This window comes from Candoia aspera, chromosome 2, assembly GCF_035149785.1.
Source record: "Candoia aspera isolate rCanAsp1 chromosome 2, rCanAsp1.hap2, whole genome shotgun sequence".
NCBI lineage: Eukaryota > Metazoa > Chordata > Lepidosauria > Squamata > Boidae > Candoia > Candoia aspera.
The window spans coordinates 59001816-59027975 of NC_086154.1; the positions used below are offsets into that span (position 1 = coordinate 59001816).

The 26160-nt window shown below is 42.7% G+C and overlaps 1 protein-coding gene across 1 annotated transcript in view; it reads right to left on the minus strand.

Annotated features, from left to right (window-relative positions):
- GRM2 (glutamate metabotropic receptor 2) overlaps positions 1–25761 on the minus strand; it is a 48927-nt gene extending 23166 nt beyond the window's left edge. The window contains exon 1 of the mRNA XM_063291927.1: positions 25266–25761. Coding sequence (XP_063147997.1) covers positions 25266–25736 — 471 coding nt within the window. The 5' untranslated portion in view covers positions 25737–25761. The remainder of the gene's footprint in view (positions 1–25265) is intronic.
- Positions 25762–26160: the final 399 nt, after the last annotated feature.

The following is a 26160-nucleotide window of genomic DNA, read 5'->3' on the forward strand; positions in this document are numbered from 1 at the left end:
CAAGGCTACAAACTACCTTTCAATGACATCACGCACCTGATATTAGGGAATTTCACCTAAAACTAGGCATTGCCAGATCTGGTCTTCAAGAACCTGGATGACCACTAGATATCAGCCAGGAAAGGTCGACATCTGGTGGTCATTCAGATCTTGGCAGATTAGCTCTGGCTAACTCTGCAAAACCTCATGTTTAACCAAATACGTAGAAACAAACAGCTACAATTCCTTCATCCTTATCAGGCCTGATTTTTAAAATCAGTTTGAATTATTACGTTATTGGTAAAGCCTGCAAACTGAAAATTTTCTTAAGTCTCCATGTGGAACTCCACACCACTTAGTGCTTCTGCAAGAATGCAGCTTTTTGCTTTTGTTAATGCAAGAATTTGGCGGTCAAAATGGTCTCTGTAACAGTTTGGGGGAAGTAAGCGGACAGTTTTGTTGAAATTGAAATGAAACTCTAAAAAGAATACTAGTTGCCAGTTAGTTGTATTTAATAATCCTGTCTTATCTGCTAGACATTTGTAGCTTTCATTCGTAGAAAACACAGATCAGGTAAGTACCCAGGGAGGCAGCCGATTTATTACTTGTTCTTCTGTTATCATTCTTCTGGCTAACAGAGAAGAGCACTGTAGTGGTTCATTTCAAAATGAGGCAAAAGCATTTTAGTTTTTAAAGACTAATATAGCTCTTATGGAGCCTATCAGGTCCAAAGAATATTATCTTGGGTTAGAGGTCTGCAGATACATGACTTAATGGAAAAACAGTGAACTCAGGAGCAGAAACTGGAAAAGGTCCATTTGTTCTATGGTAAAGGAATTTCAAACTGCTGAATTTCAGGTTGCCAGAAAATGCAGTTTTCTCTTGTGGCCAGAATCAAAATTATGGGGTTTTATCCCAGTATAGTAGTTACTTTATTGATGAGTGCCAGGAAGTTTATTGGTCAGATTGCTTTCCAGATGATCAAGTATATGGGAATCTCCCCTCATTTTATCCCCACAACAACAAACCTGTGGATTGAGCTGGGCTGAGAGATAGTGGTGCAGTGAACTACTGCACATGGTCAAATGGAAGCCTGACCTTGAGTTATCCCAATCCAACACCTGAATCATTAGACTGAATTGCTATACATTTTTACATTATTGCTGATTATTCCTCCTCCTCCTCCTTCTCCTCCTCCTCCTCCTCCTCCTCCTCCTCCACCACCACCACCACCACCACCACCACCACCTCTTGTTTTGCATTGCAGCAAAGTTCATCAGTGCATGGTGTGACTAAGGGTTTTGTTTTGTTTTTCAGATGGTTTGATGCTGAGAGGGAGTGATTGGCCCAAGGTCACCCAGCTGCCTTCTTCACCGAAGGAAGGACTAGAACCGGGGCTTCCCCACTCCTGGTCCAGCACTGCAACCCCATTTGGGCTCTCATATGTCCTTTAATGTAATGATTGCTGTGTGTAGGCTCAGACTGGATTCTCAGGCTCAATCCACCAAATCGCTCTGGGCTTCAGCTCCTTAATCCAGATTGTTTTTGCCACCCCCACCCCCATCCTCCCGTCCTCCCATGATCCAGATTTTGATTTTTTTTTAATTATTTCATTGTACCACTTATGCTACATATTACAAAAAACACAATTCTCCGTCATTTAAGCATTGGTTTTTTAAGTCTTCCAAGGCACATGGAAACAGTTATATGAAATGAAGTCTGGATCCAGCTCCTCACTCCGACTGTCACTAGGCTAATTCAGAATAAATCTGGGCGAACTAGAATTGCTTCTAGAGCCAGTGGGCTAAGGCCACTCTGGCGCATGCATGTGCCATGAAACCTGGTGGGGGTCTTTTTAATTCTGGAGTTAATTTCTTCATTGAGGGTGAAAGAAGAAAGGAAAGAGCTGCCTACCCCAACTGCTGCCCTGTGGATATGCTGGGATTGCAAACACTGTAATGGGCTTTAGCTTTTCACATACCCCCCTCCCCCAGCAGTCGGGGACAACCGAACAGGCCCTTCTTGTTGGCCTATTTTGTTATTATTGTGGGCTTTATTTTTAATATTTGCTTTTTTCCTGCATACTTTGGGTTTTCCCTGCTGCCTTTCCCTCTTGCCTAGGGCTTCAGAAGAGCCGGTGCACAGAAGACAGAGATTGCTACTGGAATAGGATGCCATGGCCGGCGACAAACTGCTGCAGCGTGGAGGGATCCAGTTCATGGTTTCAGCCACGTCCTCTTTTGTGATGCTACCTCCCTTTCAACTTTCTCCTTTCTTTATGCTCCCCACTCCACTGCTACAACGATCATTATTTCTTGGCCATTTAGCAATCTTAATTCAGATTGCGTCGCCCTTCCTTAAATAGGTTATTTTGTTGTTTCTGCAACCCCCAGGACTGCTGTGAGCCAACACAAAACCCCCGCATCTGATGTGGAGAGAGAGATGTTGCTGTGGCTGCAGCTCCCCGGGACTCTTGGCTGAAGATCAGGAAGAAAAGGACACTCATGGCATGCAAGACACAAGAGGAGCTGACCATGGATGTGAGAGGGGAAAAAAAAACTACGGAGTCCTGAGTGCCCAGAGCCACACAGACAGAAATTTCATTCCCTTCATAACCTGAAATTTATATGATTGTTCTAGTTGCCACCGGCTCCCACAGCAAATCTGATGGGGTAATCATGAAAATGCCACAATTACATACCTGTGTCATCACATCCAATTTATTATTATTTTTATTTATTTTTTTATTAATCAAATCTGTCACTGCCCATCTCCCAGAAGGGACTCTGGGTGGTTTACAGTAAGACGTAAACAAGAGGAATATAAAACTATAAAATAATATAATGGAATGCAAATGCATGTCACAGGTTTCATGATTATCTTGTCACACGCTTCACCACTGCCATCCTGACACCCCCCCATGGACACCCGTGCTTGCTGTAACAATGACCTTCAAATCCAGTTCTTCTCAAGCAGTTACCCAAGGTCGTATTGGCTGTGTGCTCTGGGAATTGCAGTCCCAACATATCTACAGGGCAGCAGGTTGGGGTAGTCAGTCTGCCTTCCTTCTTTCACTTGCAGTGAAGAAATTAACCCTGGAAGAAAAAGACCCCCACCAGGTTTCATGGCACGTGCATGCGCCAGAGTGGCCTTAGCCCACTGGCTCTGGAAGCAGTTCTAGTTCGCCCAGATTCACTCTGAACTAGCCTAGTGATAGCTGGAGTGGGGAGCCCACTGTGTGCATTATGACATCACTATAACATTACACAGGCAACTTAGTGCTGCTATGTTAAGAGAATTTCAACAGTTCAAATTAATTTCAACAGAATTAATTTCAACAGTTCAAACTAAAACCTGAAAAAAAATGGGAAATGTAAGTAAGTAATATATGGACATTTAGATACCATTCTTGCTGAGCTCTCAAATTAGCCCTGCTTCTTCTAGTGACATTGCAACATCACCAGAAGACCTCTCTGAACCCTCATGAAGGTTAGGAGGTTAGCTGTGACCCCTTATTCTTCGAAGATTATCCACCTTTGTTTTAATTATTGTTGCTCTAACCATAATTGAATGGCTACTTGCAACTTGTTAATCCAAAACCTGGTTTGCAAACTGTAATGGTTTAGTATAGGTGTAAAAATGGCTTACATGATTCATTAAGCCAAAACCAAATAACATTTTGGTTTAATGTAGTGTGAATCTTATCTATGATGGAATGGGTTGCTAGCAGATTGTTCTTAGAATCTGTATTTCCAGTAGGAGAGATCCCTTTTGTAGTTGACCAAAACACCTTACCCATCTCAATTTTTATCACAGCATATACCCTTTTGGGGCAACTAAACTTTGGCTAGATTCATCAAGATACCTAACTGGGTCAAAAGTGGGGGCAACATTGTGTGACTCCATTAACCAATTAGCACTGATGCAGGAGAGGGGCAGTTTTAACCCCAGTGAGAGCACTTGTCAGTCAAATTATCCTTCCCCAGTCAGCTTATCCTTCCCCAGTCAGCCATGCTGGGTGATCCTAAAAAAAAACATGCAAGTTGATTGGTGAATTTGCTTGGTGGTCCATCACTGGCATCCTGAATTTGCTTAAACAACTTGGGATTGAGAACCCCTTCACTAGGACTGAGGTCTTTGTGGCTGAGCCAGTCCACTACCATATTGTGGATTCCTGTTTTCCTGTGAGAGATGGCACATTTTCCTCAGCCCAGCTAATATGGAATTTTTGTTGCTTCCTTCTTAGCTGCCTTGATCTGCTCCCTCCTGTTTTCCTGATATGGGCTTTGATGATCACCTTGTCTGTTAAAAGGAGGACATGCAGGCCTTTTTTGAACTTGCTCAGAGCTTGTTGTGTTGCACATAGTCCCAGGAGGTTTATGCTCCTTTGGGCTTCTCCCATCCAGACTTCCTGGGCTACTTGTCCTAGGCAGTGCATCTTCCATATCCTGAGGTTGCAGTTATGGTGAACCTGATCCGGTGAGAAGGCCACAAGTCAATGCTCATGGGGTTGAAGAATGCTCTTGCTTTTATTGATTAAAAAACCCAGGTCCTTGAGGACCTACATCATGGTTTGGATGTGCTTCTTTCTCTGTATGGTGGATCAGAATTGGATTAGCAGGTCATCTAGAAGGGGGCATATATGTTTTCCCTGGAATCTGAGGTGAGCTATACTATTTGATGTGGCAGTTTTCTAGCTTCAGTGGAATGCCATTCCTTATTTTATTCAGTCTTTATTTACTTATTTATTAAGATTTGGGTACCACTTGATTACAGACCAACTCTGGGCAGCTTGCAAAACAACAAACAAGATAAAAACACAATGCAAAATAGGTAAACATTATGGGAATCTGGCCATTTGACACAAAAATATGTCCAAAACACATCCAACAAGGAGATCCATCCACCCTAACCCAAGGCCTGAGAGAACAGCCAGGTTTTTAAGGCTATCCAGAATGCCATCAGGGTGGGAGCCACATGGAGAGACCTCATACCAGAGGCAGGCACTGCAACAGATAAGACATGCTTCCTGGGTCCTGATTTACGACACTGTTTAATCAAAGGGACCTGGAGCCCACCATCTCTGAGAGCTTCACATCCAATTATCTGCAGAGCAGAGCCTCTAAGAGCCTTCAAAGACTCACGGATGACAACAGCCACCCCATCCAACCCTCCCATCTAGTCTAGATGTAAAACTTGAATATCTCTCAGTCCAGCCAGGTCTCCATTAGACATGCCAGGCTGGTGCCCTTGTCCTTGATAAGGTCACGAAGGAGGGCAGCCTTATTACAAACCAACCTGGTGTTCAATAGCACAGCTGGAGCCCAGGGACGCTGAGGATCTGATAACCAGGCACTGAGGGTGGAAACTGAGGGCCAGACAGGGGGACTATTTTCAAGCAGCAGACCCAATATTGTTGAGTGTGGCACACCCTGGGTTCCTACCATACCTACCTCTGCCCATCACCATCCTGATGTTCCTGCTTGCCCTCTCAGCTTCCCCCACCCCTCCTCATTCCCTCCTTCTAGGTCAAGGCACACATTCACCAACCTCTCCCACTCACATCATACATTCACGAACCAATGCCCCCAATCGCCCCCCCACTACAACCACACAAGCATTCAATAGCCTCAAGGAGGACCAAACCCCTTCAGAGAAAAAAAAAGCACCCAAAGCCCCACCACCCACCCATACCACCCATAAGTGGGGACCATCAGAGCTCTGGATGATCAGGAGGGCTGAGGTACACCACCCCTTAGAACTCAGAGAAGGGCCCCAGCCAGGCAACTCTGAAGCCCAAAAAGGAGGGCCAGGAGTCAGGGCTACCAATGGCCTCTAAGTTGGCAAAAGAGGTCCTATAATAAACACAGCACCTCCCCTGTTGTTGCCAGGCACCTCACAACAACCATCAGCCACCTGGGATCCATCCAGTCCATGGGTCTCAGGCCAATCATGCCCTCACATGTTAAACAGCCAGGGATGTAGCAAGGAACAAACCCCCACCGTGTCTACCGTGTCACAGCCGGCCCTAAATACCCAACAGTCCACAGTACCTACTTCTCCCCATCAACTTTGAAGGCTTGCTGGCTCCACTAACTCTGGCAGCATTGCTGGCTCTGCAACTCTGCCAGACTCACAGTCTCCAGCCGCATTGCTAGCACTGGTCCTGCCAACCCCAGCACACAGTGGGATGCCTCTGGCCTCGACCCCAGCTCCAGGCACAAGCCCAATTCATAATCCAGTGCTGCTGATTCCCAGGGCTCCAAGGCAATTCCCAGCTCCAGAGACGGCTCCACCTCCCATGCGTTCTCCAGCCTTGCCTGCAGCAGCCAAGACTCCAGATGATCCCAGGGCTTTGTGGTAGACCAGGGTGCTGGTGAGTGCCTTACCAGCCACCCAACCCCACCACCCTCAATGACAGATGGCTAATTATCATAGCCACGGTAGTTGCAGGGCTCCACAACAAAACAAACATAACCCCAAACCTCCATTAAACTAGCAATCACACCAACCCCCTCATGAACAATCAACACTTCTGGACACTAATGATGTGTCATGATGAGCAATGTGGAATATGAGCCTGGGGATCTCTCATCTTGGTTGACTGTTTGATCCCTTGAATGTTGAAAAAGTAATTGATGCCAGTTGTCTCCTAGAGGCCGTGTTGGCCACCCTGCTTCTGGGCACAGTCCAGACTAGCATTTGCTTTGGAAGTGCCTTGGCTAGTTTGTTTGTTCTCAGCCTGAGTTTTCTCTGGCCCATGGGATGAGCTAAGTTAGCACCTTGGCCCTGAGGACAGAAACCCTGGCAAAGGCTTAGATAGTGAGGGATGCCCTTGTGGCTAGGGATCTAATTGCAGGGTCTCCATTTTCGTAGTCTCTGAGTGTTGGAGGTGTCTTCCCCATCTTCAGTAATGGTGGCCCCCAAACCAGTGCTGACATGGGCCATCCATTGGAGAGGTTGAGAAAACCTAAGAGATCTTGAGGAAAGGTATAGAGGTTAGTGGCCAGGGAGGACCCACCTGTCTCCTATCAAGAGTTTCTGCCTCAAGGACTTTGCTGAATGTCTGAGGGAAGGGGAGGCATGAGGCTGGACTATTAGCCATTGGGAACACCTCTGCTGCCTGCAGATCCATTAGGGTTCTTTCGCCTACAGCTTTGCAAATTTTCCTGAGAAGTTGTGGGAAGTTGGGAAGATCTCAGTGGATTTAGGGACTGGCTGTTGGTCCTCATTGTCCAGGGACAGCTCCTCCTCATTTGACAGCTCTTGAAGAAAGATGCCCGAGTTGTGTCCAATAAGTGATGGAGACTGTGAGATCCTTAATCTGCTTGTATGTCCATCTCTTCTCCATGTGACTGCTGCCAGGACCTCTGTGGTGGAGGTTCAGAGAAGAGTCCTCTGAAGAAGAGGAGAGGTGATAGAAAATGGCATCATTTCTTGCCCCCTTCTACAATTTGGTCTAGTTGGCCTAGTTTGGTCTAAGTCCCAGAATGAGGTTTGCCATGTTCTTTACCTCCCTGGGTGTTTGGTCACTTGTATGGGCCTGAATTAGGATATCATGGTCTTTCCTGGGGATTTCTAGGAAATGAAATTCTGGGAAGGGAAATCATGTGGTGGAGTGAAGAGTAGCAGAAAGACTGGGCCATGGCACTTCCAGTTTCTATTCCCTCCAAAGCCTGGGCTGCTTGGCTCCTTGGAGGAGCAGTGACATCTCCTCTGGCAGCTGTGAGTGTTGTGCAGCTTGTGATTGCCAACTCACCAGCTACAGAGTTGCACAACATCTCCTTGGAGAAGAGTAGTGGTGAAGTAAGAGGATGTATTGGCATGCTGCTGGAGGCTAGCCCATTGGCTCAACTCCAGCCAATGCAGATGTCCTCCAAGATATCTCCAGATGGTGAATTCATGTGAGACATGTGGGAAATAACAGATGGAGAAGAGAGGAGAAAAGGTTAAGAGATCTGCTAAGATTAGGGAGTCCTTGATGGAGTCCATGAGCCTACATGTTCTCTGGAACAAGACAGGTCTAGAACTGGGGAGGTAGCATTTTCCTCCCAGAAGAAGCATCGTCCAAATCTTCTAGTGCTGCCTCTAGAATGACAGCAAGGAAGAAGAAAAGGCAAATCTAATGATTACCATATGTGTTTCTTACATTTTCAAGTGAGCTTGTAATAAATAAACTTTAGATTTCCAGGTGTGGTGTTAGCAACTATGATCAACAGTTCTTACAAAAGAAATGGAGTAAAATATTTTCACATTATAGAGCTGGTGGGTTCTGAATGGCATACACAGTAGATTTTTCCGAGTCACCTGACTCTTGGGAAGTGTGCCATCCCCTATTAGTTTTGAAATTAAAAACAAGACATTTTGGCACCTTGAAGGCTAACAATTTCATAATCATATTAGCTGTTCTGGATTACAGTCTGATGAAATGGGTACAGCCCAAGAAAGCTAAGTCTATTCAGTAATAAAATGGGATGTCTTTAAGGTGTAAGAAAGCTTACTTGCTTTTGTAGCTACAGACTAGCATGGCCATCCCTCTGGAAACTTTTCTGAAATAGTGATATTTGATATCTGTTCTCTTTTTAATGGAAAGAGGTTGATATATGGCATCTTTATGTAAACAGCCTTGAAAGGCCCAGTTTAGCTTTTGTTCCCTGCTAGTAGAATCAATCGTAAGCCTGCATTTGCCCAAATGAAGGACATTCTAATCCATATCTAAAACCAGTGTGTGAGTAAGCGTGCTCTCTGGGGAGTTGAAAATCATTTTTCTCTGAAGGTAGAATTGAGTCTGAGCGATTACCTTTGTATACACCTACTACTTATTTTGAATTAGAGGGTCTAGGCCCAGACTTAGTTTTGGCTGCCAGTATTCAGCTCTGAAACATACAAAGAGAGGACGCAGGGCCAACTGTAATGTGTGTTTTACCTCCTGCTTAGCAGTCCCAGCCACATATATCTGAAATGCACACACCTGAATCTAGAATGGAACCTGTCTATCTCTGTCCAGCACTTCCTAACTAGGTGTCTCCAGATGGGTCGATGCACAACTCTTGAGATTCCCAAGGATTGTTGGAAATTATGGGAATTAAAGTCCATCTAGGCTGGGAAAGGCTGGACTGGCCAGTTGCTTCATCACCACCACTCTTTTGTTCATCAGTCAAGCATCAACCTTTTGAGGTATCCAAAAAATTACAGAATGACACTTATCAATAAGCCCTTAGGTGTTTTTTGTAGTCTGGGACTCGACGTTTCTCAGTGGACTCCTTCTGACACTTTTGAAACTTTTGTAGATTTAATCGATCCTTCACTATCTGTCTCTTCTCTTTGCAGAAGCTCTCCTCCTACTGCAAACAAAAGAAACCCCCACCACAACCACCACGCCCTGCCGAGGATTCCTCAAAAAAGCAACTGGAGGTACAGGCCAGGCATTTGATGCTGCCAGTTTTGAGGAGCCAATTTTGCTAACTGGCTATCCATCAAGAAAAACGACAGCATCTTTGTTAGACAAGAGTGTTACATTTTCATGTGCATGAACAAATAATCATCTGGATACTAAAGAACATTTCAAGGGCATCCTCTTTGGCCTCCTAAAAGTGTGCATTTAATCAAGTGTAGATCTGATCACAACACACTGTCAGGTTCTGAACTGTGGGTGAGAATCTGCTCCATGGTTGGAGAAACGATCCTAATAGCTCTTGGAACTTGTGGTCTAACAACCCCAAAGAGCCCTCCAGTTTAGGGGTTTCAGATTTCATGTCTCTGCAGAGGATATTCTTAAGCTAGTGATTTCTGGGCTCGGTTTTACTTGAACGATTAAAAGAAGCAGCAGAAACAATCCTTGATACGCTGCTGACAATCTGCTCCTGACACTGCCTGAAACATGGCAAGAGACAGATTTTAGGTGTCATTAAGATTGGTGGAGAGTGAAAGGCAGAACTTTACCCCAAATGCCTAAGGAAGGACCCCCAATTTCTGCAGGCGCCCATACAAGATTTGAGGGCAACAGCACTCTTCCACTGGGGCCCCTAGCAACTGGTACTGGGAGAGGTATTTCTCTGACTCAGAAGGTAGTGTGTAACCATTGTGACTAGGAGCCTTTAATAGGTAGACCTCATTTACTGACTGCCTCATTTAGTGACCGTTTGAAGTTACAATGGTGCTGAAATAATAACTTTACGACCAGTGCCCGCATTTATGACCTTCGCTATGTCCCTCAGTCGCATGATCGCCATCACAGTCAGTACACGTCCTGTGCCTGACCTGTTGTTTTTCTCCCTCCCCACCTTTGCAGCATGGAGAAACTGGGGAGGAAGGGATTACAAGAGAGTAAGCAGGCACACAGTGGGGAATATACCAGCTATTTGCGTAGCGTGCTTGGGGCTGCCAGGGCCACTGCATTAGTTTTGATGTTTATTCCCCATTGTGTTCCTGCTTACTCTCTTGTAATCCCATCCTCTCCAACGAATGTAAATACAAACATTAATTCCCTTCTTGCTAATTATCCCACACAGGAGTGAGCATTCCAAAGGGTGTGGCAGTGAGGAAAAGGAAAGCACAGTCACGGTCGTGTGATTTCCCACTTAGCGACTGCTTCATTTAATGACAGAGCTGCCAGACCCAATTGTGGTTGCTAAATGAGGACTAACTGTAGTTTTATCTTCCGTGCATTTGTTTAAACTGCTGGCCATTGCTCTAGCTCAGTGTTTCTCAACCCTGGCAACTTTTAAGATGTGTGGACTTCAACTCCCAGAATTCCCCAGCCAGCAAGTTGAAGTCCACACATCTTAAAGTTGCCAAGGTTGAGAAATACTGCTCTAACTTGTAGTTTAACCATGCCCATGCTTTACATGGGGCTGCCCTTGAATATGACAAGATCAACTTACTTGGCAGCCATGTATGTTTATTTTGTACTGTAACTGTTTTAATTGTTACTGTTTTATTGTTTTATAGTTTTTTAATTGTTGTAAGCCACCCAGAGTCACTTGTTGAGATGGGTGGCTATAGAAATTGAATGAATGAATGAATGAATGAATGAATGAATAACCCAGAAACTTCAGCTGGTTGTTGCAGGAGCTAGCTGCATTGGTTGTTCATATGCTTTCAAGTGAATTCAAGTTGCTGCTTATCACCCTATCACCCAGCCAGGATGATGGTAATGGTGATGGTGATGGTGAAAGAATACCTGCTGAAGGTCCCATCTTTTCAGAGATGTGATGGAGGGGGCCTGAAAACAGGCATTCTTTGGGGGGGACTGTCCTCCTCTGGATCAGCTTGCTCCATGAAGCAAGTGGAGCTTCCACTCTTAGGGTTTTCTGGAAGCTTGATAAAAACTGGCTGATCTAGAAAGTTTTGGGGATTTGAGTGCTGTGCAGCTCCTGATGCCAGGAATGTGTGGTTATTTAATCGTAACTCTTAACTGTAATGATCATGTCATATTGGTTTTTATTGTACATATATTACTGTGTCTTTTATTGCTGCGTTGGCTTCAGCTGATGCTCCTATATACTGCTTAAAATCAGTTGACTGAAACGGTGTATAAGTTCATGAATAAATACATGCATACATTGATTTCTTATTTCTATACCTTCTCCAGATATAAAGTAAGAGTTCTAGTACTGCACAAAGTTTTCTCAACTTCACTGCGGAATAGATTTCTATGAAGATCTTACTATTTTTTTTCCAGTTCCTTTTGCAATGATCACTAATTTGGAATTAGTACAAGCAAGCTGATCGATGTTTTCATAGAACATTTCTGCACCATCCAAACTTACAAAACTCTCTTGAACTAGCTAATAGATTAAAAACCACTGCAACAATAAACACTGGAATGAATCAAAGCCAGGGACAAGCAAACTTAAAAAGTGTGATTAACTTAGTATCTCCAGACTTAATGACTGAAGACAGAATCCCCATCATAGCCTGACATAGGAATGTTCCGGGGATGTTCAAAAAAGTTAATATGACAGCCACAAAGGTGTATGAGCATTGTACATAAATTCCCTTTTTATGTGTGCATTACACATGATGTCCAGGCACTGTTACATCTACCAATCGAAGTGAATATTTGTAGCTCAGGGTTGAACTGTGGAGTCCTTGGTGCTCTCTGAGCCTTGTTTTCCTGCAGATGTTTCACTGCCAGACTAGGCAACATCTTCATTGCAAAGGGGGAGTGGGCCTTGCTCTCTGTTTATATACCATGGTTTGTCCAGCTTGTGTTGGTGGGGGTGTTGTTCTCTTCTTGGGAGTTCCTTGATTGGGCTTGTGAGCTGGGGGTTAAAAGTAAAATAAAAAGTGTCTCGATTTCATGAGGAACAAGGATGAAAAATTTGACCTTTAAAACATTTTGCATATGCATCAAAAGGAACAGGGAAGTGACAGCTTATCTATTGTAAAATTGGTGATGGGGCAAGGTAATGTGCCTAAAACAAGAGGGAAGTATGCCTCCGGACCCTGAGCTGGAGGGAGGGGGGTGAAAGATATATGGATGTCAAATACAGTCATTAGGACAAGAATCTGTAGTCAATGGTGTATAAACTGTTGGCTGGCGCCGGCAGAGAGATGTTTGCATTAGAATGAGACCCTGAAACAAGTAGGTGATAAGAGTTGCAGGAACATCCTGCTGACATGTAAAATCCAGCAATCAAGGATACTTGTGAAGTAAGATTGTGAGCTGAGCCCTCGGAGAGGGGGAGGACAGATAGGGTATAAAAGTTTTGTGTTAACTTCGTTCAGGGTTCCTTCTTGCACGGAGGGACCCGCCTTTGCAAACGCATTACAAATAAACTCTTTTCTCTGCATCATCGAACCTTGTGAATTGGAATTCTTCTGGGAGGTTTTTCCCGCTGACAGGCTGTTGTGCGCTGCTTGGTTGATTGCCTGAGTTAATAGTTCCTTGATTAGGGTGTATTGTGCTGTTTGTCTGAGTGCCAGGCTTCCAGGAATTCTCTGGCGCTTTTGGATTTGGCTTGGTTTAGGATGCTCACAGTTTCCCAGTTGAAACTATGGTTGAGTCTGTCCATGTGTTGTGAGATTAAAGAGTTCTCATCGTGTCTTCTGACTGCTAGTTGGTGTTTGTGGATGTGCTCTGCTAGTCTTCTGCCTGTCTGTCCTACACAGTGGCTGCTACAATCCTTACATTGTATGCTGTACAGTGGAAGCTTGGCACTCAGACAAAGCAGCCATCAACAGACACAGAGAGGTAAACAACATTTACATACCATTCAGAAGAGACAATAAAAGCTAAAAGACCAGAACACCTCCTCACCAGCAATCAACACCCAGATATACAAAGATTAACATTAGGATTAACACCAGATGAACAATGAAACAGCACAATATACCCTCATCAAGGAACTATTAGCTCAGTCAATCAACCAAGCAGCAAACAACAGCCCAATCAAGGAACTCCCAAGAAGAGAACAACACCTCCACCAACACAAGCTGGATCAACCACGGTATATAAACAGAGAGCAAGGCCCACTCCCTCTTAGCACTGAAGATGTTGCCTAGTTTGGCAGTGAAATGTCTGCAAGAAAACAACAGAGCTCAGAGAGCACCAAGGACTCCACTGTTACATCTCTTATCCCTCTATAATGGTGGCAAAAGAGAAAACCTTTAGAATGGCACCAGGGAGATTTTGTAGAAAAGCTTGTCACAGACTGAATCCAGGATGAATAACAAACAACTAGCAGCCTACTTTTTAGTGAGAATTGGCCTAGCCTTTAATCTTGGGTAAAGAGAGGCCAGAAAAAGGATTGGTAGCCCCTGTGAATTCCCCAATTAAATTAAAATGTTAAAATAGCTGAAATTACCTGAGATCAACAATTCCCACAAGGGGCTGTCCATGTGTGTAGCTACCTGGAACAACCATATTTTAAATTTCCAGTTTCAGTCTTTTGTTTTTTAAACTTGCGTAGCTGATATAAATGATCAAATGGAACACTTGGCTATTTGGTACTACTTTCTCTCTGTCTCTCTCTCTCTAGTGGGGAGGTATTTTTCTTCTCCTTTTGACTATGTTCTAGTGACACCCCATTTACTGTTTCCTCTTCTCAGACTACCCTCTTCATCCAAAAATGGTGGCGGGGTACGCTGGTCCGGCGTGCTCTGCTCTTTGCCACCCTCTCCGCATTGGCAATCCAGAGGTGGTGGCGCCAACGGGTCTATCAGCTCAGAGAGGAGAGGAGGATAAGGGCCTTGCTGATGTACGTTTGGCCCGAGAAGTCGACTGTCCTCTTGCAGTCAAAGCTTAGGATGTGGCTTATGAAAACCCAGTACAAGAAATATCAAAAGGCAGCCCAGGTCATTCAAAACAACTGGCGGCATTTCATTTTTCAGCGGGATTTCAGCACCTATTTGCTCAGCAGCCTGGTTTACGATGGCATAGATTTGAATGTTGACATTGTTGTTGAGTAAAGAGAACTCAGGAAAAAGAGAGAAAAGTGTTTATAGAATACAACTTCAGTAAATAAATTGATAAACATGTTTCATTACGTTCTGAGCAAGGTAACCACGGAGCAAAACCCAGTCACAGTCTCTGGGATGAAACAAACCCATTTTATATATATATATATATATATATATATATATATATATATATATATATATGTGTGTGTGTGTGTGTGTATTTACACATACACGGACACGTACATGCACACGCACACATACATACTGTGTGTGTGTATGTGTGTACATATATATTTCGGCTTGATGTCTGTTTACAGGAACTGATTGTTAGAACACGTTTTTTAGTACCAAAATTTCTTTGGAATGTTTAGAATGGAAAGCCAGAGTTTGTACAAAGTCTATGTATGTTTGAGAAAGCAGCTTGGGATGGGGAGGCACACAGATTTTGAATCTGAGGACTTCCAGGGGAGGCATGGCAAGCTAACACGTCCCCAAAAGAGTGGAGACGACCGCAGCAAAGACCGAAGAACCGGCAAGTAGACTGGTTCTACGGAACCTCTCTGGATAAGGAGAGGACAGGAGGTTACCCACGTGTGCTCCGGACAGCTGCTCTTTGCAAGGAGACTGCAGAACAGTGTTCTCCCGCGGGTTTGAGCACCAAGAGACAAAAGGATCAGCCATCATGCCCAGAACCACGGCAGAGCCTTTTAAAGGACACTGAGTTCACTAGCTTCACTTTCTAATCACTTCTGGAAATTACCAATTTAACTATCTGCAGGTTAAACCGCTGAGCTGCTGAGCTTGCCGATCGGAAGGTCAGCAGTTCGAATCCGCATGACAGGGTGAGCTCCTGTTGCTAGTCCCAGCTCCTGCTAACCTAGCAGTTCGAAAACATGCAAATGTGAGTAGATTAATAGGTACTGCTTCGGCAGGCAGGTAACGGCGTTCCGTGTAGTCATGCCAGCCACATGACCACGGAAGTGTCTACGGACAAACGCCAGCTCTTCGGCTTTGAAATGGAGATGAGCACCGCCCCCTAGAGTCGGACACAACTGGACTTAATGTCAAGGGAAACCTTTACCTTTACCTAAGGCTATTAGAGATCTTTGGAACAAGTCTGAAAAGCTACCTGGTAACTTTACCTTCATTCTTGAACAAAAGAGAAATTAACTATAAGCTTAAGAATTTAAAGAATTGGAAATAAATGGCAAAAAGCTAAATAAGACTGATCCAAGAAAGTTACAAATGAATTCAGGGTCCAGACAAGTTTGGAATATTAAGACTTTTACTATAAGATTTTGGAAATAATTATAAATAAACAGCCTTTCATGGGAACTAAATTGTTTTGTCTATCTTAAGTCATAGGAGAGACTTGAGACTTTATGATTTCAGAAATCGGATACTAGAGTGGACTAAAGATTCCAGGCATAGAGAAAAAAAGTGTAGATTTGCCTTTTGTTCTCGGTCAATATTAGGATTACAAAAGACACAAAATATTTTGACATTTGAAGTACTTAAGGAGATTTTTGAAAAATGGGGTCAGAGATTAGTAGCCACAATATCAGTGATGATGCCTGCTTCTTTGGATAGATTATGTCCAAAAGATGTTAATGAAGGAATGACAGATAAGAAACAAATTCTGCTTGATGTAAAAATATTAGAATCAGAAATACTGGATAATAATAATAAAATAAAAAAGTGTAGATTACAAGGTAGAGAAGGCACCTAAGGTGGAAATACAAATGACAAGCCAAGAGAATGACCTGGATAAGGACTTTTTACTGGATACACAAAAGAAGTTGGTTAAAGCTTTGAAAACTAAATTGGAAATACAAACCAAGAGAGTGACCTGGACAATGACTTTTTATGGGATTTACAAAAGAGGTTTGTTAAAGCTTCAAAGAAGCCTTTGGGATGGGAAAAAGAAACCCTGAAGAGAGATCAAACCTGACAACAACATCTGAATGAATTAAGGATCAGGATTATAAGAAGTAAAAGGAAGGAATATGAAGTTGGTTGGTTTGACCAAAGTTAAAATAAGACATGTTTTTATAAACCCGTGACAACCCTTTATAGACTATTTGCTGACACCAGGATTGAAAAGTTGATGATTTATGGATTTGCATATAGATAAGAGCTGGGTTATGGGAAGAAGAGATATCTGTTTGTAACCTTACAGGGGGTGAAGAGTTACTAAGTTTGTTAATACTTGTGAGGAAGATTAGAAGTCACTTCTTTCAATATTTTTTTCTTTTACTTTCTTCTTTTTCTTTTTCTTTTTTCCTTGCACTCTTTTTTCTTTCTATCTCTCTTCTTCTTTCTGCATTTAGTTTGTATTTGCTTTTACTATGATAATTAAAATCTTCAATAAAAATTAGTATACAAAAAAAGAGAGGCAGATGGGGAGGCATGCAAACACACAAAGCTGTGAGCTGAAAGATAGAAGTATCTTGATTCCAGGGTGCTTCTCACTTGAAACCTGAAGTTAAATAGTGAATGTTTAGCAACATATATGCAATTGTTTCCACTTATTTGGACATCTGTATATTTTAAGATTGCCATCCTTCCCCAATTATCTGCCCTACACCAGAAGCCCCAAAGTCATCTTTGACCTCCTTACTGCTTGGAGAAGTGGGGAGTCAGTTACAACATGCTTCCATTTTCTCTAATGGTGCCTTTAATTAACACGCAAAGTCATAGCCTCAGCTGAGTGTGGTTAGTGAAATCAGCAGGTAAAAGAGAAAATAGTACCTGTGCTACTGTGGTTTCCATATCTGAGCAACTAAGTTAGTGCTGACTTCACCGAACCTTGAACATCAGAAAAAGCTAATTTATATACAGCCATTCTGGAAACACTGAGAAGCAGATCAGAAGCAACTTGGTATTTTTCTTCAATGGGTGTGCCAGATTAATCAGGACCTCACCTTTTTCACTAGGCCCATTTCCAGACACAACTTTAAAAAAAAGGAAAAGAATAGGAATAGGAACTTTATCTCAGCTGCACTAGTTCCACAACAAGCTTGCTAACTGTGAAGATGTTGATTATAAATTTTGGCCTGGTTGACATATATAGTTGCAAGGCTTTTTAATCACAGCTTGTTTAATAAATTCTAATGGTCTGATTAGTTTGTATTAAGCCACATTTTTATTAACACAGTTTGTTGAATAGATATAATAGCCTGATTTGCACATAACACTAAGTATTGGGTGATAAGCACATCATGCTAAGATTTATGATTTAGTATAATGTACAAACACACTATGCTTTACTAGCTTGCTTAGAACTAATGTAACACACACACACACCATGTCCCAGTCTTATAGACATTAGATATGAGGCACAAATAACAGAGAATGTGTCCCCATATCTCTAAAGGAGAAAAAAGTGAAATATGAAACCCATACCTTGTAATCAATGTCCCAAAAGTTATTAAGCCACAATAATTGACACCAATCTGCCTTCCTCTGGGGAGTTATTTGCAGCCTAAAGTAAAAGGAGCCATCAGCTTCCTTTTCAAGTTACTTAAAAATACTGTAGTTATCAGTGCTATCACCCCTGGGCTGCACAAATCTGGATGAACCCTGGATGTTCTCATTTTCTGTTTCCCTTTGCCACTATCTAATGGTTGTATTTTGCAGCCCAGATATGGGAGCCTTATTTTTACCCCATGCTTTTGAATCTTTCCCCAGGTTGACTCATCTGACATATACCTGATGAATTTTGGGCACTAACTTGAAGTTTATCTGCCTAGGATGCCCATGTGTACTCCACACAGCTGTTCCTCATGGGTAAATTGCAGAAACGGAGGTTTCTGTGGTCAGTTCATGAGTGGAGCAGTTGGGAGTCGATGGATTTTCATCTAAGCTCACAACTGCAATGTAGCTTTATGGACACAAAACCCTGGCTAACCTCATTTTGTAATCACTTTTGGAAATTGCTTTTTAACTACTTTTCAACTATTAAGAACCTTCTGATTGATAAGTTTGATAACATGCACTGGGTGAGTTCACTTTAATCCTTAGCAAAAGAAATTCTAAAGAGAATCTTAAGAACAAAAAAATCCTTTTTGTGTGTGTGTGGAATAAGTAGGAAAAAGGTGATTAGAATGTTGATTTTGAAAAGTTATAAATGGATTAGGAGTCCAGATAGATTTTAAATAAGATTTTCAAATTGATTGTGGGAATCCTTCCCATGGGAAAACACTGTTGTTTGGAATTCATGAAAGAAAACATGATAAGATGGGAAGTTGAACATTGGACACTAGAGGGAGCCAGAAGCAATTAAAGATTACAATTAAAGGAGAAGAACACTTACATTTGACTTATTAACACAGAATGGAGCAAAATACTTTAACACTGGACATATTTGAGGATAATTGTGAGCAATGGACCCAGAGTTTAATCTTAAAAGTGTCTGCCATTATAGATAAATGGCTTTTAAAAGATGTTTTGGAAGAGGAGCAAGCTTTACTGCATGGGACTGAGACTGATTTGAAAGTGGATCTGAAAATGTCAGGTTGCAAGAGTGATATGGAAAAAGATGCTACGTTGGATATACAGATGAAACTGGCTGATGTCTTAATATCATGCGCTCCCCGATCAAATGATCCCAGAACATCTGATTGGACTTGCATGCATGAATAGACAAATGGACCTAACACATGTTGGGACTTGCGGGTCAGTGGAGTTGGGAGGGGGAACATGCCAGGAGTGTGAAAACATCTTGTTTGGACTATCTCTAGTATCCAAGGTCAAGCTGCCAAACGGTTGGAGACATCTGTGTAAAGCTGAGCTGACTGGCACAAAGAGGGGGGCTACATGCCTGAGAGAGGGAGGGGGGAATTGTACTCACTGGGTCATTTAACTTAGGGAAAATGTGGGAACTTTCATTCGCAACTTATTCACTGTCCTGTATGCTACTCTCCATTAAAGAGATTTCTACTATAATCACATAAGAATCGATCTTAATGGTAATCACTACACTTAATAACTAAAAGGGATGTACAAGTGGCAAATCAAAAGAGTGACTTGGATAATTTTCTCATATTGGATTTACAAAAAAGATCTGTTAAAGTTTGGAAGGATTTTGTGAGAAGGGATAAAGAAAAAATGAAAAGAAAACAAGCTCCAGAATATTATTTGAATGAATTAAAGATCAAAACTGTAAAAAGTAAAAGGAATATAAAATGGGTTTATTTGATCAAGGTTAAAATAGATACATTGCTATTTCTAGTAACCCTTAATGGAATTTTGCTGGCCAGGACTGAATGACGAGGTTATAAGGATCTCTTTATAGATATGAGATGAGATATGGGATGAAGAGGATTTTTGTTGTATTTTAAGAGAAGGTGATAAGTTGTTACAATTGTTTATACTTGTGATGAAGGGGAAAGTCGCTTCTTTATATATATATATATATATATATATTTCTTTGCTATATTTTTACTTTTTTCTTTTTCTGCACTTTCTATTTTTTCTTTTTATTCTCTCATTTTTTGTAGTTTGTATTAGTTTTTATCTGTTCCACTATAGTGCTTAATAAAACTATTACATTAAAAAAAGAAAAGTAGGAATTGGTTTATTATATATCAGATTAGGCAGTTTGACTGGAATCTCAGCCAGATAGTCTTTCACGTCAAAAGAAAAGATCAAGTGGCAACCAGAGACACCTAGATCAAACTTAGGAGGTTCTGCCCATGTGCTCTTCTACTGAATTAGGACGGCTAGGGTCTCTCTCTAGATATCACAACTCATGCAGAGCCATAGACAAAAAACATTACTGCAGTGAACAGAAAACACCAGCTTTCTTGTGAGTAAGCCACAGCAGCAGGGTATGAGTATCTGCTGATTCAGTGACTGCTGGCCAAAAAGCTGCTCTGAAGAAAGGGTGGGCCGAGAACAAGGCTGAGGGAGATGCCAGAAGACCACAGTGGACAGAATCCATTTGCTGGGTGACCCTTAGCAGGCACGTATAAACTAACTCCTCCACCCTTCTAGGCTGCCCGGCTGGGACTTAGCTCATTGCCCAGGCAGAGAAGAAATGTGGTTCCTCATGCTGGAAAGCCTTCTCCAAAGGGAAGGAAGGGGTCAGCGCTGAGGCTGCTGGTGTGAAAGCAGGAGAACAAGCCTCAGATTGCTGTAGCTGCCAGATCTGTTGACCTCCTTGGTTAGACCTTTTATCTGGAATGTTATGTTTTGCTCTTGGTTTGGACTGCAGAGACGCCAAGAGTCTGCTTTTGTTTTCAACTCTTGTCCCTGAATGCTCAAGGAGCTGGACGGAATAAACTTCAGCAGGTTCTCTACCTCTTTGGGGAATCCAGTGTTTGTTTTCTGTTACTCACTAGACAGCTCCCCACTTTTCTGTCTACAAGGGTCTCTTGTGTTGGAAGTCCTGGCAAATCCAGCATGCCTCATTAGCATGTGAATTGGCATGTAAATTGAGTTGTCCCACAATGAAACTCTGAGGAAGCTGTTTGTTACCACTCCCACTTCCTCCTTCTCTCTTCTCTCCTTCTTCCACCCAGGGAGAAGCAAGCATGCTGCTCTGCTCTCCATTCATCAGGGCCATGTGCTCGGCCCTTGATGAAGGATTCTGCCCCTTTCTTCCACGCAGCTCTTTGCAGCTGTAAGGTTGAGAGTTTAAGGCAAACTAAGTATTTAGGAAGAAAAGAAGAACAAAGGAATTTCATCTTTTCCACCAAGATAGATGTAACAGAAGCAACAATAAAGTCAGTAAGAATTCTTTTACTTATCTTAACCTAATCTGTCTAAGCATGCAATAATTTATGCTTGGGAAGGCTGAATGTGCAAGATCAATAACCTGTGTTTCTCTGGTATGCTCACTGAAGCTATTTTAAGATAATATTCTTTTTCTGTGCTAGCTTCTCAGCTGTATTATAAGCTGTGCTCCATTTCAGTGGTTCTAGCAGGTCACTAACTGGGCTTCATCTTGCACAATTACTGTGAAGCTGACCCTTTTTTTCTCCTCTGATTGCAAACTGAGATCCTTTGATTTATTTATCCTTAGACAAATGAAACCAGATTGGCTGCTTGCTTGAAGGGTTATGTGCAGTCCAGTTGCTTTGTTAAATTAGCTGCACCCTGGCATAAAAGAGACAAAAGATACCATAGATGCGCAGCAGTACACTTGTGTGTCCACGCAGTTTTACAAAAACATGCCAGTTGGAGGTTGAACTTTTTTCTTTTCAAAGAGCCTTTACAGAAACATCTTGGAAGAGCAAAGAAGGATAGAGAGATGCAGGGAAGGTGGTAATTCACTGCCTGCTTTGGCCAAAAAGTGCCTCAGATGGATCAAATCTGTTGCTTTCTCCACCAACCATGCAGGACTGGCAGGAGAGAATTGTAGACAGAAAGCCCTCTGGTTCCTTCCACCCTGGAGGGGGCACAAAGCACAGGGGAGAGCAGCTAGTGAGAAGAGCCTGGAGTTATTAATAAATGTCTTTTGTGTTGCTCCCACAGCTCTGCAGAGGGGAACAGCCACCTTAGCTAATTGATCTGCTCACTTTTTAAATAAGCTTCCTAATTACCTTGCCATCTATAGCTCTTTCACTTGTATAGCTGCCTGCCCTTCTTTGTGTTTAACCAACTTCTGGTTTGTCAGCTCAGCAGAAGATTCCTTTATGAAAATGGCCATCTATTGTATTTTGCTTTTTATCATTCTGGATTGTCTTGCATTGTCTACTGACAGCAGTGTAAAGCAGGGGGTGAGGTGGGGAGGCATGGGGGAGACAATCAGCTTTATTTCTTCCATGGCCTTTTTATCCAGAACAAGCTGGTGTTTGTCATCTCTGCTGTTTTGGGCAGAGGAGAAGCAGCAGCAGATGGGAGATTTAGTAAGGAGAGGCTATCAGGAAGAGCATTTGCCCCTTTTTGTAAAGGGCTACAGTTTCCAAACTCCCCAGAGATGGCAAGTGAAACGGATGTTGAGAAGTTGGCCAGGCAAGCAAAATTGGTTTGGTGGGGACAATAGGTGGGGAGCCTCTGCCAGTTTCCTGGGAGGTCTTAAGGGAGAGAGAAAGTTTCTCAGGGGAGGGGGTAGTGTGAAGTAGGGGGCCTTAAAAAATAGTAGGTTGGTCTTCTGTTAATATTTCACTCTGCATGAACTTGGCTTGCTCTGCATTCATTCCCTAGACGTAGAATAGTGTAGGCTAATTATGCTGCTAGCTTGTATGAGAGTCTGGTACTGGAGAATGGAGAGGGGGTCAAGAGAAGAAGCCCAGCATTGAGAGGAGCCTCGACATTTCCCTGTTTTCCAGTCACTTTGCTTTCTTTCTTTTTTTACTTGCTCTAAACGTAAACCAGCCTATCCCAGAACCAGAACCTTTAAAAAGAGGATTATTTTCTCTGCCTTGGAAATTCATTCCAATCTTTGACAACTTGCATGTCAGAGTAGAAGATGTAGGGTGGCAAATGGCAGGGTGGAGAATGGAGTCCCAAGAGAGGAGGCAAACCTAGGGCTGGGATGGCATCTTGTGCTTTTCTCAATTTGAAGGGACAGGAAATGGTTGAGCAGTCATGTGATTCTTTCTAAAGGAAAACAGGGCTGGGGCAGGAGTGAGCTGGGAAGGCATTGTCCATATTTTGTTTCCAAGAGTCCAACCCAACTCTATAACTCAGTGACCAACCCCAGCTGTGGTTGTGTTGTTCCACCAGCAGAATCTCCTGCTGAGGCACATAAGATATGTCTATGAAGGAAAACCAGTGTGTAAACATCTATAAAAAAACAGTGTGAGAATATGTTTTGGGCTTGCCTGCTGTTTCCCCGCAATATAAGCCTCCTGCCACAATTTCCTCCTGCTTGTTAAGTTCCGGGTGCCAAGGGCTAATTCTCTAGAGCTCTGGTGTCATTAGATTAGGCAATGAAGGAGGTTTGTCCTGGCATGTCTGCAGAAGATTTCCTGAAATTAAGTGACAAGTGGCAGTGGCTTCAGGTGTCTTTGGAGGAATCCTGACTTTTGGGCCACTGGAACTGAGGCCAGACCTGAGACTGAGGCCATGGAGCTCAAGAGGAGAAGAGCTGGGCAGGAGAGAGCTGTTAGTGCCAGTGCAGCAACAACAAGCTCTCCTCAGCCAGAAGTTGTGCACCTTGGAACACTACAGGCTTGGTTTGAAGAAACTAGTCTTCCTGTTGTCCTGCTTTGGGGAAGTGGGTCAGAAATCTAAGGCAAAGCCCTGGCGACAGGCACTTCCTCCCTTGGTAAATGAGATAGTTAGTGACACTCAATATTTTCTTTCTATCTTTTGGCAGTGGGCTCAGTACACGATAATGATATATTAATTTGCATTAATTATAGCATTAATACATCCTTAGGGCTTTTCAAGAGCAGCAGCTAATTACTCTGTCATATGAATGCTATGGGATATGGTCTTTACATTAACAAGCTTAAAATCAAAGAACACTTTTGTGGAAAGGGATGAGCCCTAAAGGAGAGGTGGAGATCAGGCTGGCCTTCAAGACAGTCTTTATTTTCCTAAACAGGTATTTGAATCAACATGATTATTACTTTCCCCCCACTGCAGGGAATACTGCCAGGATATTCAAAAACTACTAAGAAGCCTCAACTGGGATCCCCAAGTTTATACTGTTGTTCCTAATGACCAACTCCTCTTCTCCCTCAGTGTAACCTGTGTGTCCTAAACATCTCTAAGGTACTTATTTATCCGTTACAAACACACACAAGACATTAAAATTCCATTCCAGATAGAGGCCTATTCCATTCTTCTTTTTTCTCTTTTCCTCAAGATTATCTTCTTTGATAGTATGGAAAAGGTTTAGAATCCTTTAGAAGCCAATTCCCATTATAAAATGTGAGGGATGAGAAGCACTGGGGCTAATAATTTAGATATGTAGATCAAAATTTCATCTATAGATACTTTTGTGACCTGGAAGGAAGGAATGGAGTTTATTTTATGGATGTATAAGGCAAAACAATAATCTTTCAACATGAGACATCAACCTTAAAATCATGGTTATTACTATACTTATTTTACACTCATTATGACTTGTGAACAAATTCTACTCAGTCTTATATTTAGTCAAAGAATGAGAGAATAAGTTCCTCTCACTGAAAAGGGTTATTTATAGAATATATACAGCATCTTGACAGGATAAACCCATACATATTTACTCAGACGTAGATCCCACTGAGTCCCATACTACTTGGTCTGAAGTAAATATACAGTAATGCATTCTTAGTTTTTAAGGAAAAAGAGGTTAAAACTTGTCCTGTCCCTAATAAATTAGGAGGGATAAGCAAATGGCATCTTTTTGAGTCCCATTACATGTGATATATTGATAGTTTTATTTCCTGAGTACTGATTATGAATTAAAATCAGGAAATAAAGTGATATTGATTGGGAACTGCAACTTTCACAGCGTTTCAACCTATTATCTCTTAGCAATTCTTACAACAACCTATAAACCAGAGATGGGCAACTGGTGGCTCGTCAGATGTTGCTATACTAAATTTCCAACATCCCTCAGTATTGACCAAGCTGGCTGGGATGGAACTGCTAAACATTTGCAGTAGAGTTACATTTGGGAACCATAAATTCTCTAGCCCTGGTGTTCCTGTATGGTGTACAGGTCAAGACTAGATTTGAAGTAAAGATGTCCTCCTCATAGTGTGCCAATCCCACTTAATGTCTTTTTTCCTGTTTTCTTATGCCACAAGGTCAACATCAATCTTCTAAGCCCCTTATCCAATGCCCAACCCCTCAAGCCCATTTCTCTTCTTTTACATTTAGCTTTTTATTCCTCAGCACCTTATTACAAGGTCCCAACATAATGTCTCTTGGTTCTAGACACCAACATCCCCACAAGCGCGCGCGCTCTCTCTCTCTCCCTCTCTCCCTTGTACCTGGATTGAGACATCACTGTAGGAACCCCCAATGACACCTGTGATGGCTGTAGGTACATCGTCATGGATGGCATAGGACCCATCAGGGCAGATGTGCTCAGAGCCATCCACTCTGGTGAGGGAGGCACGGACAAAATCCAGTGATTGCTCCAGGGCATAGGTGTCTTTGGAGCAGGTGTCCAGGATGTGTGCCCCTAGGGTAATGCCAGGTAGAAGATGGTGGTTCTTGTTGATCTCATCTAGGGCAAATAGCATAGCCTCGAGACGCTGAATGCCACGATGTTCATTGATTTTGCCACAATCCTCTGCAGGGCCACCTTTCTCATGAACTGGGAACAGGCCTCCAATAACTAAGTCTCCTTCCAAGCTGATCTCCTTCTTGGTTGCTACATTATAGCTTGGATTCTGACTATTGGCATAGCATGAAACAGGATAAACCAGCAAAATCCATAGAGTAGCCAAGAATACCATTGTGTTGCTCCAGGAAGGCAGCAAATGCCTCTCTGAACCACCAGGATAATCCGGTCAACACAGAGGCCTTAGATGGTTTCTCACTTGCTCTGGGCAGCTGAGCCCATAGAGTGCAAGACTGCAAGCAGGCATTGAGGAAACAGACCACCTTTGATTCAACTGTAGGGGTCAATTGTACCCCTCTCCTCAGGAGAGGGCAGCCTCAGAGGAGCTTTAATGGAAACATCCTTGGTTGTTGCTCCAGCTGCTGCTTCTTGGCTGGGGCTTTTGCGAATGAAATGCCCAATGCCTGCAGGAGGAGAGAGAGAGAGAAAGAAGAAGAAGGTGGTAGTGGATCATCAGTTACATTAGGACAAGTCCTTTCTGTTCTGGATCTGGGGTTTTATGAGGAGCCATGTGTCTATCAATATTACTACTTCTACTG